General features: G+C 33.3%; 1 protein-coding gene across 1 annotated transcript in view; it reads left to right on the top strand.

The window, feature by feature from the left end:
• LOC149776629 (uncharacterized) overlaps positions 1-18,332 on the top strand; it is a 52,782-nt gene that overhangs the window by 11,761 nt on the left and 22,689 nt on the right. The window contains exon 4 of the mRNA XM_089941324.1: positions 12,821-13,076. Within this exon, the coding sequence (XP_089797450.1) occupies positions 12,821-13,076 (256 nt within the window). The remainder of the gene's footprint in view (positions 1-12,820; positions 13,077-18,332) is intronic.

The raw sequence follows: 18,332 nt of genomic DNA, 5'->3' as shown, positions 1-18,332 counted from the left end.
ATATGGTTAGAACTAATGTCATACGCTAGCAATTCCACTATTATCATATTCTGCAGGAAGTAATCAGATATCATGCATAGCATCCCTTCAGATTCTATGGACTTATAAACATGGATTAATCCCTTCTTGATGAATGATGTCAATTATTTCTCAACTTTTAATTTACTACTCAAATTTCAGGTACAAGAACTTGTGCAATTGAAGTAGATTTATATTCTTTTAATTACCTGGGTTATGTTTTATTTTAGAGTAAATCAGTGCAAGGTGAATTCTGATGTACAATTGGGGATGATTTACTGCCATATTATCTTAGATGCAACAAATATGGGAATTAGTTTACACTGTCTTTTAAAACCACTTGAAAAAATGTAGGGATATTATATTTACTTAGTTTAAGGTACTAAAAAGTGTTTATAATTTTGCAATGCTTGCAAATTCCCTTTTGTTGATGAGAAAGCTGCTGATCTCTAAATTCCAGAAATTTTAACTACATGCTACTTTTAAATTTAAATTTTTAATCTGCTTCAGGAATAATATAGTGGGGTTTATGAGTGGAAAAAAACCCATGTAATAATGAGATCCTGGTAAATCCAACAGCTAATTTTTCTCCTTAATGCATAATTTAAAATATCTTGAGCATAGCTGTGTATTGACCTAAAAGGGTTCAGATAAATATACTAAATAAGAATCTAAAAATGAAATTATGAAGTAAATATTCATTTAATCAAAATATATGCACCTCTATCTGAACAAGCAGACTATGACATGAATGGAGAAAAAGTCCTTATTCGGCATCATGAAACAGATAGTAGTAAGACTTGCATGTTAGTCATTAAAACACTGATTGAAGAAAGTGAAACTTTAGCAGAGCTTATGTTAGTAAAAGAAAAACATCTAATTTTGGAGTAGAAATATTCAAAAGACAATAACTGTGAGCTGTGAATAATTGTACATAACAACTATAATGAATGATTTCCAGACTTGTAACTGCTGGCTAAGCTAGCTATGTATATGGCGCTTCAGTAGGGGTGACTATGCACAGAACAATCAACAATCAATAGATTAATACTTATACTACTAGACTACAGGCAACATCTTGTCAAGATTTTGATTTCAACAGAGCATAGCTGGATGAAACATAGATGGATATTAAAGTTTTCAGTAAATATTGAACTATGTTACTTTCTTCCTCCCCTTCCTTTTTATTCTATTCACCCCTTAGTTTCATGACAAGTGGGAGCACACACACCCAGAAGAAATGTTTCCAATGACCTTTTTATAAACATAATTTCCCTTTCATATCTCATTACATTTATTTTTCTATTGATTTTGTATGTTTCTTGTATTTAAGTTAGAAACTGAAGTTGAAAACTTGATACATGAGTAGTCATTGAAAACTAAACTGGTGAATGAAAAGTCATTGAAATGTCATTGACTTTTGTTTTTCCTGTTCTCTATGTACACCGTAATGGTGTTAGAACTGAATATTAACATTACATGCAATTCCTAATGATGTTGGGAATATTTACATTATATCCACTTTGAAGTGGTGTTAGCAGTATTCACTTGTCTATGCTCTTAAAATAAGTAACAGAAAAGAGTGAAGACAACAAGCTTTGTAAAATTTAACAAATAATTTTTTTTTCCAAGGAATTCAAAGTGAAAAAGTAAGAAAAAAAGAACTTACAGTATTGCAAATTAAATCCAAATTATAATACAAGAATTAAAAACACAAGTCCTATTAATGAAAAGTTCTAAGTGAATCTCAGTTCAAATCCTGATGAAATTCAAGATGAAAGGTGATGATGTCTGTAATAACCTACAGAGTGTAGATGTGTCAATAGTCTCTTATTGAATCACAGAAAATATCATTCCAGTTTTGAATTCTGTATAAATTCCATGAATGTCTTTGTCCAAGAAATATATCAGAGTACTTTTGTATTTCCAGGTAAAATAATCTTTTGAATTCATAAATTTGAAGAAAATAAAAATTCAGCATAACACAACTTAAAATACCAGGTATTGTTGTTGTTGTTGTTCTAGGGTTTAACGCCATTTTTCAGCACAAGATAGGCTATACATGGCGGCCAGTATTAATGGTGGAGGAAGAACTCTGGAAAACCCAGGGAAGAACCACCGACCCACGAGAAGCTACTGGCAGGCTTTCCCACGTACCCACGCTAGCCAAGCCTTGGACTCGAAGCCCACGCAGACAGAGGTGAGATGGCAGTGATCTGTAACGGTGAGCGCTTTAGACCACTCGGCCACTCGGGGCCCCAAAATACCAGGTATTAAAGCACGACTGACAAACCTTTATCAAAAACATCAGTTATAAGAATAATTAAGATGCAAAAACAGATTCCCCAATGAGGGTCAAAAGTTAATTCTTCTGTAAAAAATACAAGTTTATTATTGGCACATGATACTTGTCACATAATCCAGGTATGACGTTGACTCAACTTAATGATTCTTATTCTGAGAAAGATATTTTAAAAAATATATAAAAAAAGTTGTTCACATTAATGAAATAAAAAAAGTCAATCAGGTCAAACAGAACTGAACTCAGTTCTGGACAAAGTCAAGTCCAGTAAATAACGTTACATTACAATATAATAGCATGTAATGGAATAAATACAATTTTTAAAACAAAACCTAACAGACAAACTATTAAATTAAATATACATAACACACTTTACACCACTTTGTAATGGTGTTAGGAATATTCATGTTACATTAACTTTATAATGGTGCTAGGAATATTCATGTTACACCCACTTTTTAATGGTATTAGGAATATTCACATTATATCCACTTTATAATGGTGTTAGGAATGTTCACGCTACACCTACTTTATAAAGGTGGTAAGAATATTCATGTTACACACACTTTATAATGGTGTTAAGAATATTCACGTTACACACACTTTATAATGGTGTCAGGAATATTCACATTATATCCACTTTTTCATGGTGTTAGGAATATTCACATTATATCCCCTTTTTCATGGTGTCAGGAATATTCACATTATATCCACTTTTTCATGGTACATGTATTAGGAATATTCACGTTATATCCACCTTGTAAAAGTGTTAATAGGATACATAAATGGGACTTGTGTTGTAAGTAAGGTGGACTTATAACAAGAGTGTTCCAACAAGACTGTCTTGGTAGTATAACAATAGAGCACTTACTTATGAGAAATCACAATATAATGAGACAAGAACTATATTAATGTGAAATAAATTAATCAGCCATGAAAAGCAAAATTTGCTGTATTTAATGGGAATCATGATCATGCAGGAGTTTCCTGGGCTGTTTTATAATGAGGGACAAATAACTTTTGAGGCAGGAACAATGGCAGGGCATGTTATTACCAAAATTACAACTCTGTTTGGGGCGTCAAGTGACCGAGTGGTCTAAAGTGCTCATCTTTATGGATCATTGCCATCTCACCTCTGTCTGCATGGGTTTAGGTCTCAGGCTCGGCTAATGTGGGTATGTGAGAAAGCTTGCCAGTAGCTTCTCATGGGTCAGTGGTTCTTTCCAGGGTTTTCCTGGGTTCATCTACCACCACTTTTACTGGACACCATGTATAGCCTATCTTATGCTGAAAAATGGTGTTAAACCCTACAATAACAACAACAACAACTCTGTGTTCAAGGTTGTTCTTAACATTTTTGAAAGTTTAGAACAATGTGAGTAAATCATAACACGACACAATAAACTAGGTTTTGTCATTATGCTTCCATGTTCCTGGTGGCCTTGATAATTTACTCACTTATACTATACTATGAAGAAAGGATAAACCTTATTATGACCTAAACAGCAAATTTACAGTCCAAGGCTTGATATTTAATGTATGTTTCTTAGGTTGTCATTTCCATATCTAGTGACATGTAATATGGTGGAGGGATGGGGGCATGGGCACACAAGTGTAATTTTGGAAAGCATTTACATTTGGTGTCATTTTTCACTATTAATTTCCAACATTTACCTCACATAACAAAAATATATGAAGTAAGGTGTCATAGATTAGTAAAAGAAATATTTATTTTCTATTGACCTTTGGTTCTCAAGGTTATGGTGCATTGTTTCCAAGAAAATTTCACTTCCTTCCATGTCTGTCATCTGCATTATGGTCATTCTTTATGGCAAAAATTGAATCTTTTTAATTTCTTAAGATTCCAGATAATTTCTCTGTCTTGCTTATGATTTATATCCAGGTTGTAAACATAATTTTTTAAAATTCAAATGCAGTATTTTCTTGCCCATTTTCTGACCAAAGAAATTTTCTCCAGCTACATTTTTATGGAACTTTAAATGTCTGAATGGGCTTTTTTTCTGGCATAATTAGAATGAATTCTGATCTACTATGCTCTATAAATTTCATCTTAAGTATTGGACACACAGTTTTGCTTCTTTAAACCAAGTATTTGTTCCGTATCCATTGGTTTACATTCAAAATATTTGGTAATCTAACAGAGCTAGATATCAAAATAAGTATTCCTGAATTGTCCTGGAAAAACAAACTATTGAGTGGAACCTATGTACCGGCCTGAAGTCAATCGTCTGTGTGTCTGTCCATGTCACAAGTTTGTTATTACTGCTCCTTTTAGCTACTTTGAGGATTGCTATTAAGTTTTGTAGACAAATTTATCACAAGGTCTGATTGGTTCCAAATGAAAATGATTTCCTTGGACAAAAAATAAAATTGTTATTATAGCCACCACAGATGGTCATATTGAGTTGTAGCCAAATGACCATGATATTGACATGTGGATTTGTTACAGCCACTATAGATGGTCATATTGACATTAGTATTTGCAATGAAAGACTTTAGATTTGTCATAAATAAAAAGTGACGATATGATATCCAATATGGCAACCATGGTCGCCATTTTAAAAATCTTACTTAAGGATGATGTACAGTTCTGGAGACATGGAGTTTTCACTAAAGATATCATTTTATATCCATTTGCTCCTAAATGATGATTGTGTCCAGGAGATATCCGTTATGGCTGCCATCTTGAAAAACTTGTTACTGTTAATCGTGTTACAACTCCATGGTCGCAAACTAAGTAACAGAAAGAGACAAAACCAACAAGTTTTGTAAAACTTAACAAACAATTTGATTGTCAAAGTTATAAATGAAAATGTGAGAGGAATGTACAGTATTATGAAGTGAATCCAAACTAGTCCCTAAAAATGTCTGAAAATCCTAAATGAATGAAAAGTTCCTTATGAATTTAAAAACCTGAAATGTACTGGTGCTGAAAGAACCATGATATAGTCAAGATGGTGTTGTCCCAAATTCTTTTGAATAATTTGTCAGTTCCAGAATAATATTATAGTCCAAATAATGAGCACTTTTCTATTTCACGAAACAGTCCACACAAATGTTTTTCCTCTTGAATAATATCCAATTACAACATAAAATATATCTGCAGACTTACACAAGAACTGTGAATGACTTGAAGACCAGAATGAAACTGATTGCTTAATTCTCTCCTTATATATACTGTATATTGTGACTGTATTTCTCAGTAGATCCCACATGACAGAATACGCTACTAATTTTGCATTGATTAGGCCTATTCATGTGACCTAGCCCAACCAATGGGAAGTCAGTTAATTCTTCTAGAAATGTAAAAATCCTATCTGCCTATGAGAAATTCAGTGAAAGGTACCATATAAACTTATTTTTAAGATTAGTATTAATTGGCAACAGATATCTAGGCATCTATTTATAGATCCTTTGGAATATTTTGCTTTTAACAGAGTCCGGTCACAAAGACAAAATAAACTACAGATATTCTGTTCAGTTTATAGCGATAAATAAAATTATAAAAATTAGATAAAATCATGTACCAAGAGTTACCAAAAATATATACATATTGCCCCCCCCCCCCATATGGAAAAGAAAGATCTATGCAGTACAACTTTCTTTTTCCATATTATTCAAACGCACCAATGACAATGATAATGAAATTACACACATTAGAGGTATAATAAATGTACACAATTTATTAAAATAATAAAGCAATGTAAACCTCCTGTAGGTGAAAGTGCATCTGTGATTAAATATTGTTTTCCATGTGCCAAATAGCGATGTTGTATTCTTGCAACATAAACTCCATCACAGCAACTTTTGATTTGTATTTTTCATTTAGTTGATGAAAGTAAGGGGGTTGTGATCACAGAATACAATAAGAAGAGCAGAATTAACATAGACTTCAGCGTGTTGTAATGCCAAAATTAAAGTCAAACACTCCTTCTCAGTGCTAGACTAATTTCTTTGGAGCTTTTTTGGGAAATAGTATACCGGATGATTCATACAACTTTTTATCTACAAGAATTAATACAGCACAACCCCCTACATCATGTACATCAACAGACATTTTTAATGGTTGATTGAGATCTTAAGCTGAAAGAACCGGTGCAGTTTTAAATATGGCTCATTTAACATAGTGATATAGCAGAGTTGTTTCTGTTTCCACTAGTTTCTATCACTTACTTTCTCTTTAACTGTATATGGACCATTATACCTGGCCTGGTGAAGAATTTGAGGTATGGGCAAGAGAGCTAGAGTTTTATCACCAGGTTGAAAAGTTCTTTTCTTTGCAGTTTTGTCATACCTTAATTTCATTTGTGATTGGGTTGACTGAAGATTGATTGTTGCCATTGTACAAGCTTTTGATAATTTGTATTTAAAATCAGAAATATAGCCAAGTAAATTGATCTCTGATTCTTCTGGTAAAATAAGTGTTTTCATTTACTTCAGTGGTCCTTGAACAGTGGTCTGAAACAAGTTGAAAACAATTAAATCCAAGGGACTCATCAACTGACTCCCTAACAGCAAACAACAATAAATGAATACCTTCATCTCAATCTTTTCTTGTATCAAAGCAGTATGACCATATCAGATTCTTTAAAGCATGATGAAATCTTTGCAATGCCCCTGGCTTTTAGGGTGATATACAGAGGACTTGAACTGTTGAAGACTTATTTCATACATAACTTGATGGAAGATCCCTGACGTGAAATTAAAACCTTAATCTGATTGGACAGACTTAGGAGGCCGAAAAGTTTTAAAAAAAACTTTATTAAGGCTTTGACTATAGTTTTAGTCTTAATATTCATGATGGAATTGCTTCTGGCAACATTGTTTATGCAAGCATTATGGTCAACAAATATTCATTGCCTGACATGTCTTGGGTAAAGGACATGCTCAATCTACCATTATTCTACTAAATTGATTGTCAGATGCAGGACTTGGTTGTAAATGAGCTTGGGATATCTTTTGATTAGGTTTTCCTATCATTTGACAAGCGTGACAAAATCTACAGTAGTTAAAATCATCACTCCTTATTTTAAGCCAGTAAATATGATGTAAGATCTTGTGCTAGATTTCATTAACTCCATAATGACCAGCAAGGGGAGTGTCATGGACTAAATTTAGAGTTTCCAGTCTTTATGACTTTGGTTATACAATTTGATAGCCTACTGACCACTCGTCATTAGCAGGTACCTCAGGTAGTCTCCATTTTCTCATAAGAACACCCTTAAAAAATAGCAGGTTGGTACCTCTGAAGAGTCAGTTTTGCTAATAGCTCTGTTTGATGACAAGTATTTGCTATTTGTCACCCTGATTAGACATAAGAGAATGAGTAGTTAGAAGAGGATGACAGTGATCAATACCTTTTGATTGATCAGCAACAGGAGCAAAAGTGACCTCAATAAAAGCCTTACCAAAAACATGTGTCAGCAAAAGGAATAGTTTCCTAATCAACTTGCTTCTCAAGAGCTCTTTTTGACATAGTTCTGGTAACTATTACTACACAAGCAGGGTTTAAATCAGGTATTTCATTTATCAATAGGATAAACCTTTTGATCCAAGCAAGGCTTGTCAGATACAAGTGGATTAACCACATCCTTATTGCTGGCTAAGTATTGCCTAGCAATAAATGAATGCCCTCACTGGGCAAAGAATTCATAGTGCTGACAGTCACTGATCCAGATACTAAGTCTGATGACAAATTAACATTATGGAGAGGAATTTCAATAAGACCGAACTTTACTTACTGTACAAGAACACTTTCAGAAGATGAAGACTTATCAGACAAAGGCAGAGTACCTGATAGTATAAGACTATGAGAAGTTTCTGTGCCCATTAATATTTTAATAGGGATTGGATTGGATGAATCACCAATGAATGATATAGAATTTGTTTACATGAATGGTTCATAATTCTTCATAATGTAATCAGACTGAAGTTTGTTTGACCCTACAAATAACATGCTCAGTTTTCCTGTAGTAAGCGCATGCAGGAAGAGATGAGTATTTGTAAGCACTTGAGCTTGAGACTGATTTGGTTTCTTGCTAACCATTTGATGAGAGGAAAACTTACTGAGAAATGAAACTTTGTGAGTCAAGGAATATTCATCAGCTTTCTGAGCAACGTTTTCTAAAGTATCTATCTTGTGTTCATCATTGTAAATTTAGATATCACTATGGACACAGTTCTTGAATGTTTTGACTAAATTGAGTTGTCTGCAAACTCGACATGAGTTTGGCTAGTTTCTTTCTTTTTGCAATTATGAAACCTCTATCGATATGTCTTTCAGCACAAACTCAAAACCCTTTAAGATACATTCCTTGACCAAACCATAATTAGCATTTGCTTCAACTGATAGTGAAGTATAAACTTAACAAGCTTTGCTAGTAAGTACACTCTCCATTGCTGTCTTGGCCATTTTGAATTCTTGGCTATTTTTATCAAAATGTGAAAACACCGATCCACATCTTTTTCCTTAAAATTGGGTACTAATCTGATATTTTCTGTCACATCATAAGTGAATTTTCATGAGCAGTGCACTTTATGCCAGCCAGTTATAATTCTTTTAATTTTAATTGTATTTCCATCTCTCTTTTTTTCTTGTTGAATTTGTAGTTACATTGGCATCTTTCTTTCTTTTCTTTCTTTCTTTCTTTCTTTCACAATAATAGTTATATCCGAGGAACCCAGTGATACTGGTAATGGCATCAAAATGTTCTTCATTATGATAGACATAAATGTATTTTCCATCTGGGATATAGTCATTGTAGAGGTACTGATGACTGGCCTCTCAGGGGTATAGTCAGTGTAGAGGTAGTGATGACTGGCCTCTCAGAGGTATAGTCAGTGTAGAGGCATTGATGACTGGCCTATGTGGGGTATAGTCAGTGTAGAGATAGTCATGACTGGCCTCTCAGGGGTATAGTCAGTGTAAAGATAGTGATGACTGGCCTCTCAGGGATATAGTCATTGTAGAGATACATTGTCTTAGTTTCCACCATACACTGTCACATCAGTTCACTGAGCATAGATACTAGCGCACATATATACTGCATGTGAAGTAACATGCAGCTCTCTTCTGATTGGAAGGGAGACTGTGCTGTGACTGAATTTGGTAATGCACACTTGGATTGGTGAAACATGTCAATCCATTTTGATCCAGCTTAGACTATAATTAAATACCAGTGGCATTTCCTCATGAATAGACCTGTTCTCATGACAATATGTGGACAAATGTTGAGTTGTCTGCCCTATTATGGGGGATGCTGTTCAGCCTGGACTACTCCATGTATGTGTAATCATCATGGGCTATCACGAAGATGACATATATGGCAGGTTAGAAGATAGGGATATGACAATGTATGAGAGGGAAGACTGTCTGAAGATTTCACAAGGCAGTTCTTGTATATAAATTCTACATGGAACTACACAAGAATATCTTCAGGACTTATTCAGGCCTTTTTCAACACAATACCAGTTGAGATCAATATCACATGGAAACCTACTAGCCCCTAAACCAAGAACAGCAATTTAAAAAGAGCTTCCTCTACTCTGGTACAGTTCTGTGAAACAAACTTCCACTACATGTAAAATCTGCTGAAAATATTAGAGTATTAAGACGAGATATTTATGTGTTTCTAATGGATAATGGAATTTAGTATTTTGATAGTAAATATGTTAAAATAAACAGTAATTATTGCTACCAGTATCTTTCATATGATGCACATTGTTATACTCTCTTTAAGAGGGCCTCGAGGGAGAATAGTCCTTGTCTAATTAGTCACCCGCTATAAATACATTATTGTGTTGTATAAGTGTTGTCTCTGTAATTATGTCAATCCCATAAGCACTTTTGACCCTATAAACACTTTTGACCCCAAAATGTCATTCCCATGTTAAACCTATGGGCCAATTTAACTTAGGATTTGCTGTTATAATCCCCATGTGCATTTTGCACTTTGATAATGGAAATCCTATAATAGATCCTCAAGTGCCTCATATGACTACTACTGTCCTTCAACATGAAAATTGTGTCTGTTGTACATGCCTTTTGGCAATCAATATGGCAGCCACAGTGGACATCTTGAAAATCTTATCAGAACTCACACTGAATGAAGGATGGTTATATTGATCTGGGTGTTCTGTAAAATAATTATGTGATTTTCATCTGGTCCTAGATGAAAAAAGTACTGATCTGATATCCAGTATGGCTGCCATCTTGAAAATATTTATATTGCTAAGTTACATTCAGAGTTGATAATTCACATGATTTCCTCAAACAAAGCTCCATGTGATATTTTACTGATTATATATTAACATAAGACTTCTTTTCCTGATAGTTGGTCCTAAATAAAAACGGTGTCATTGGACGTGGACTTGGACATCCAATATGGCCACAACGTTGACCAGCTTTAATGTATTTTTATTGCAGTTCCTGAATGGGAAATGGGGAAGCTATGGTAGAATAGTTGGTAGAGTGTTCAACTCATAGTCCAAGCATTGGGAGTTCAGTAATAATAATATTAATAATAATAACAATAATGTCAACTGAGCACTGGACCTTATTTTCAGGAGCTCCAAGTGCTTTATAATGGCAGATAACACATAAACACACACACAATGACAAGACCAAGAAACCAAACACTACAAGACCACAAAACAAAAACATGCTGGCAACAAGGAAGTAAGCAAGCTTTATTAAGTGTGTGTAACTGATTGGAATTTCATTTTGAACATTTTACATGTTGTAAGACTGTTGATAGGGTTTTCCTTTTAGATACTGTTACAACTATATTATCTTAAACTCAGTAATGGAAAAGAGTTAAAACCAACAAGTTTTGTAAAGTTCAACAAATAATTTATTTCCAAAATTTAAAAAGAACTTAAAGCATTCTTCCATCAAGAATCCAAACAAATACAGTTCCAAACGAATTCCAGTGGTGCTCCAAATAAGTTCTAATATTGAATGTGCTGATGTACCTGTAGTTTTTAATTTGCTTATGTACCAATGGCCTGGAATGTGGCATTGTGTTAACAATCTTTTGATGTACCACATTAATATAATCCAAAATGTCCATGACTGAATTCTCAATAATTCCACAATAATAATTTAGTCCAAGGAGTATTATTGAGCACTTTATAATTTCAGTGAATAATTTAAAGAAATAAATTTACCAAAACGAAGAATAGAAGACAACAATAAAACTGATTCCATTTTGGATGTTAAGATAGGAATGAATAAATGTTTAAGTAAACAACATTGATAGAAAAAGAACCAGGATGTAGGTCATCTCACTTTCTGAACATTCAAAGTTGTAAACAAGTTTAGGAATTCCCAAGTGAAAATTGAATATCCTTTAATCAAATTAAGATAAATACGCTTACCTTCATTAATAATGATCTGAATATCTAAAGTACAATCCACAGAGAAATATTAGCCATGTATTATGTTGTATACAAAATTGATATTGCTATTCAGGTACACCATGAACTTGGTTTTGGACTAACGTTAATCACAGAATATAAATATACATAACACATAATCATGAAGAGAAAAAAAAGCCAGCAAACAGTACAAATTAAATATACATAACATGTAATCATGGAGAGAAAAAAAGCCAGCAAACAATACAAATTAAATATACATAACAATACTTTAAGACTGATGATTGTAATTTGATTGTGAATATTTTACATGCTGTAAGACTGATAATAGTAATTCCATTGTGATCATTCCTTATGATCATTTTACATGCTGTAAGACTGATAATAGTAATTTCATTGTGATCATTCATTGTGATTATTTTACATGCTGTAAGACTGATAATAGGAGTTTCATTGTGATCGTTCATTGTGATCATTTTACATGCTGTAAGACTGATAATAGGAATTTCATTGTGATCATTTTACATGCTGTAAGACTGATGATAGTTATTTCATTGTGATCATTCATTGTGATCATTTTACATGCTGTAAGACTGATAATAGTAATTCCATTGTGATCATTCCTTATAATCATTTTACATGCTGTAAGACTGATAATAGTAATTCCATTGTGATCATTCATTGTGATCATTCATTGTGATCATTTTACATGCTGTAAGACTGATAATAGTAATTTCATTGTGATCATTCATTGTGATTATTTTACATGCTGTAAGACTGATAATAGGAGTTTCATTGTGATCATTCATTGTGATCATTTTACATGCTGTAAGACTGATAATAGGAATTTCATTGTGATCATTTTACATGCTGTAAGACTGATGATAGTAATTTCATTGTGATCATTCATTGTGATCATTTTACATGCTGTAAGACTGATGATAGGAATTTCATTTGATCATTTTACATGCTGTAAGACTGATAATAGGAATTTCATTGTGAACATTTTAGATAATATGAGACTGATGATAATGTAATAGCCAAGTAACAAGTAGAAAAAAATGAGTTTAGAGTTTATATGAATATTCTTTTCTGTTTCAGTATGTTCAGGTTATTTCATCACTTGAAAGATTCATAGATCACAACCCAGACCTTTCCAATATCAGACTATCAGAAGAGTTGAGAGCAACCTCTAATGAGATCCATGCATTGCAAACACAGCTACAAACGGTTGAATCACAATTAAAATGTTCTATTGGTGAGCTGAAAGAGGTAATCACTGTTATGAAAGATGAACAGGAAAGAATGAGAAATCAAATTGCAAACCTGGAACAGGATCAAAGACAGAAACAGACAGGTGAGATAAATATGCTGAAAAAGCTTCCAAAAAAACAAAAAACAAATGAAAAACACATCCTCATATTCATTAATGGGATTTAAGGTCATTGATGATGGTATCAACACATTCATTCAGTGAATCACAACGTTTTCTTGCCATGTTAGTATTGACACAGTATGGTAAACACAATTTTAAAGTAGGCAGTTGTATTGACACAGTATGATAAACACAATTTTAAAGTAGGCAGTTGTATTGACACAGTATGATAAACACAATTTTAAAGTAGGCAGTTGTATTGACACAGTATGATAAACACAATTTTAAAGTAGGCAGTTGTATTGACACAGTATGATAAACACAATTTTAAAGTAGGCAGTTGTATTGACACAGTATGATAAACACAATTTTAAAGTAGGCAGTTGTATTGACACAGTATGATAAACACAATGATAGAGTATTGACACAGTATGATAAACACAATGATAGAGTATTGACACAGTATGGTAAACACAATTTTAAAGTAGGCAGTTGTATTGACACAGTATGATAAACACAATTTTAAAGTATTGACACAGTATGGTAAACACAATTTTAAAGTAGGCAGTTGTATTGACACAGTATGATAAACACAATGATAGAGTATTGACACAGTATGATAAACACAATTTTAAAGTAGGCAGTTGTATTGACACAGTATGATAAACACAATGATAGAGTATTGACACAGTATGATAAACACAATTTTAAAGTAGGCAGTTGTATTGACACAGTATGATAAACACAATGATAGAGTATTGACACAGTATGGTAAACACAGTGTTAAAGTAAGCAGTTTTATTGACACAGTATGATAAACACAATTTTAAAGTAGGCAGTTGTATTGACACAGTATGATAAACACAATTTTAAAGTAGGCAGTTGTATTGACACAGTATGATAAACACAATGATAGAGTATCGACACAGTATGATAAACACAATGATAGAGTATTGGCGCAGTATGATAAAGACAATGATAGAGTATCGACACAGTATGATAAACACAATGATAGAGTATCGACACAGTATGATAAACACAATGATAGAGTATCGACACAGTATGATAAAGACAATGATAGAGTATTGGCGCAGTATGATCAAGACAGTGTTATAGTATTGACAAAGTAGATGATAAACACATTGTTAAGGCAGATAGTTGAAGAAGGAAATTCAAGTACAGTTTCTCTGTGTGAATAATTCTATAAATGAGACAAGGCAATTGATGAATAGCAAAATAATTGAATTGCATTTTTTAAAACCTGCATACTGGTTTCTTTAATTAAGACCCTTAATGATAAACAAAGTAAAATCCAGAATGGCTATTAAATCTGCAAATGACCTTGACATATAATAATGCTAATTGAGGAGCTTCCTATGCATCCTCAGTTCCTCAACTCTAGACAAAATTATTTGTTGTACTCAGTTGTTGAATGTGAAGCAGAGCAATTCAGCCCCTTCTAGTGCCAATTATCTTCTTGACAATAAATGTATCAAAATTGATATCCTTGGTCGGCAATATAATAAACCATGCCTCACATGCTGTCTAGTTTACAGCGTTTTGTGTAGTACTCTCTCTCTCTCATAATATGATATCAAAATGTAGGATCAGTCATCATCATAATGAATGTTTTGTTGAATTATTAATAATACAAACTTCGCTTTTCCTCCGAACAGTGCATAATCAAACAGCTTTTGTTGTTCACATTTTGAACATTTTTTTATTCTTCTCTATACACGCTATTAACATTTTGCTATTATTAATGTACATAGTTGTTTCACTGTATTTGTTTTGTCAAAACATTGATCAACAAATACATAAATTTGTCTTTTCTGGGGTGATTCTAGCAAAAATATGATGGAAAGTAAATGTTAAACATGTACATGCACAAAGCATTTTAAATAAAAAATTGTCTGAGGTAATCAGTCATACCTAATGGAAATTATCATTTATACATTATTTCAAAACCAGAATCAAGTTTTATACATATCAGTCTTATACAGACCTGCCAACTCTTACGATTTTGCCTAAGTCTTAAGAAAATTACCTTTAAAATACGGACTTGTGGCATACAAGCAAAAACTATGGAAAAATTATAGTTGCCAAAAAATTTGGATAATCGGTTCATCCATGTTTGATATGGATCCGGGTTTCATACTAGGATTAGTGAAATAAGTCAGGGAACCAGAATAATTCTAGAGAAGCATCACAGATGCTTTAAACTGCACCTATTTGTTCTCACAAAGCATCTGCATGATCAGACTGTTGATTATAAAAAAATTTAAAATGGAGTCCAGAAAGCAATGCATGTTTAAGACAAAAGGGAAAAAAAGCTTTTAAAAAAGTGTTACAAATTAACACAGAAGAATAAAAAGAAGTATTCAGATTCTTGTGAATAAAAGCTGGAAAGGACACATTATGTTTATTGGACATCATGTGCCAATTTGAGTACGTTTCATGGTGGGAGATATGATTGCCGTCGTCATGTGAAATTAAAAAAGAATTTCCAAGAATTATGTCAAGTTGAGAGAGAGCAACAAGTCACTGAGTCTTGCATAGGATTTGAAACTAAAGTTTGTGCAACTGTACTAGTGGTAAATAAAGTCTACGCGTACTTTACAAACTTTTCAGTTGAATATAATCTTTATCGTCACTGCATCAAACTTTTAATTACGTTTTCCAGGTTTACAATTATTATAGCAGTTGATATTTTGTTACACCTTACTGAAAACTGGTCAGTCTTATGGAAAAAAAAATCAACTGCGTTACTGAGATGGACTTGTCAGGTTTGGCAGGTCTGCTTATAGAGTGCTATGCTCATTGCCTTTTAAATGCACACTTGTGGATATATATGTTTTGGCAATATGCCTGATAGGAACTTTTTAACCTATGTATCTATAGTCCATGAATATAGGTTGCATGATGGTGGAGAAAACCACAGGCAATTTATTTGTTAATTTCCTTTATTAAAAGCTGTCCTGGATAAACATCAAATACATATAAGGAAGAAGGGGGAATATTTTGTCTATAGAAGTTTGATTAGGATCTGAGAATGGGCTGAAAATGATTCTTACAGTACATACCCATTTATTGAATGACTCGAAGACTTACAGTATGTACCCATTCATTGAATGACTCTAAGACTTACAGTACATACCAATTCATTGAATGGCTCAAAGACTTACAGTACATACCCATTCATTGAATGTCTCTAAGACTTACAGTACATACCCATTCATTGAATGACTCTAAGACTTACAGTACATACCCATTCACTGAATGTCTCTAAGACTTACAGTACATACCCATTCATTGAATGACTCTAAGACTTACAGTACATACCCATTCACTGAATGTCTCTAAGACTTACAGTACATACCCATTCATTGAATGACTCTAAGACTTACAGTACATACCCATTCATTGAATGACTCTGATTCTTACAGTACATACCCATTCATTGAATGACTCTAAGACTTACAGTACATACCCATTCATTGAATGACTCTAAGACTTACAGTACATACCCATTCATTGAATGACTCTGATTCTTACAGTACATACCCATTCATTGAATGTCTCTAAGACTTACAGTACATACCCATTCATTGAATGACTCTAAGACTTACAGTACATACCCATTCATTGAATGACTCTGATTCTTACAGTACATACCCATTCATTGAATGTCTCTAAGACTTACAGTACATACCCATTCATTGAATGACTCTGATTCTTACAGTACATACCCATTCATTGAATGACTCTAAGACTTACAGTACATACCCATTCATTGAATGACTCTAAGACTTACAGTACATACCCATTCATTGAATGACTCTGATTCTTACAGTACATACCCATTCATTGAATGACTCTAAGACTTACAGTACATACCCATTCATTGAATGACTCTAAGACTTACAGTACATACCCATTCATTGAATGACTCTAAGACTTACAGTACATACCCATTCATTGAATGACTCTGATTCTTACAGTACATACCCATTCATTGAATGACTCTAAGACTTACAGTACATACCCATTCATTGAATGACTCTAAGACTTACAGTACATACCCATTCATTGAATGACTCTGATTCTTACAGTACATACCCATTCATTGAATGTCTCTAAGACTCACAGTACATACCCATTCATTGAATGTCTCTAAGACTTACAGTACATACCCATTCATTGAATGACTCTAAGACTTACAGTACATACCCATTCATTGAATGTCTCTAAGACTTACAGTACATACCCATTCATTGAATGACTCTGATTCTTACAGTACATACCCATTCATTGAATGTCTCTAAGACTTACAGTACATACCCATTCATTGAATGACTCTAAGACTTACAGTACATACCCATTCATTGAATGACTCTGATTCTCACAGTACATACCCATTCATTGAATGACTCTAAGACTTACAGTACATACCCATTCATTGAATGACTCTAAGACTTACAGTACATACCCATTCATTGAATGACTCTGATTCTTACAGTACATACCCATTCATTGAATGTCTCTAAGACTCACAGTACATACCCATTCATTGAATGTCTCTAAGACTTACAGTACATACCCATTCATTGAATGACTCTAAGACTTACAGTACATACCCATTCATTGAATGTCTCTAAGACTTACAGTACATACCCATTCATTGAATGACTCTGATTCTTACAGTACATACCCATTCATTGAATGACTCTAAGACTTACAGTACATACCCATTCATTGAATGACTCTAAGACTTACAGTACATACCCATTCATTGAATGACTCTGATTCTTACAGTACATACCCATTCATTGAATGACTCTAAGACTTACAGTACATACCCATTCATTGAATGACTCTAAGACTTACAGTACATACCCATTCATTGAATGACTCTAAGACTTACAGTACATACCCATTCATTGAATGACTCTAAGACTTACAGTACATACCCATTCATTGAATGACTCTGATTCTTACAGTACATACCCATTCATTGAATGTCTCTAAGACTTACAGTACATACCCATTCATTGAATGACTCTAAGACTTACAGTACATACCCATTCATTGAATGACTCTGATTCTTACAGTACATACCCATTCATTGAATGACTCTAAGACTTACAGTATGTACCCATTCATTGAATGACTCTGATTCTTACAGTACATACCCATTCATTGAATGACTCTAAGACTTACAGTACATACCCATTCATT

The sequence above is a fragment of the Sinohyriopsis cumingii genome, chromosome 18 (assembly GCF_028554795.1).
Source record: "Sinohyriopsis cumingii isolate HCF-2022 chromosome 18, ASM2855479v2, whole genome shotgun sequence".
NCBI lineage: Eukaryota > Metazoa > Mollusca > Bivalvia > Unionida > Unionidae > Sinohyriopsis > Sinohyriopsis cumingii.
The sequence above is the reverse complement of the archived record's forward strand: the minus strand, read 5'-3'. Positions and strand labels throughout refer to the sequence as shown.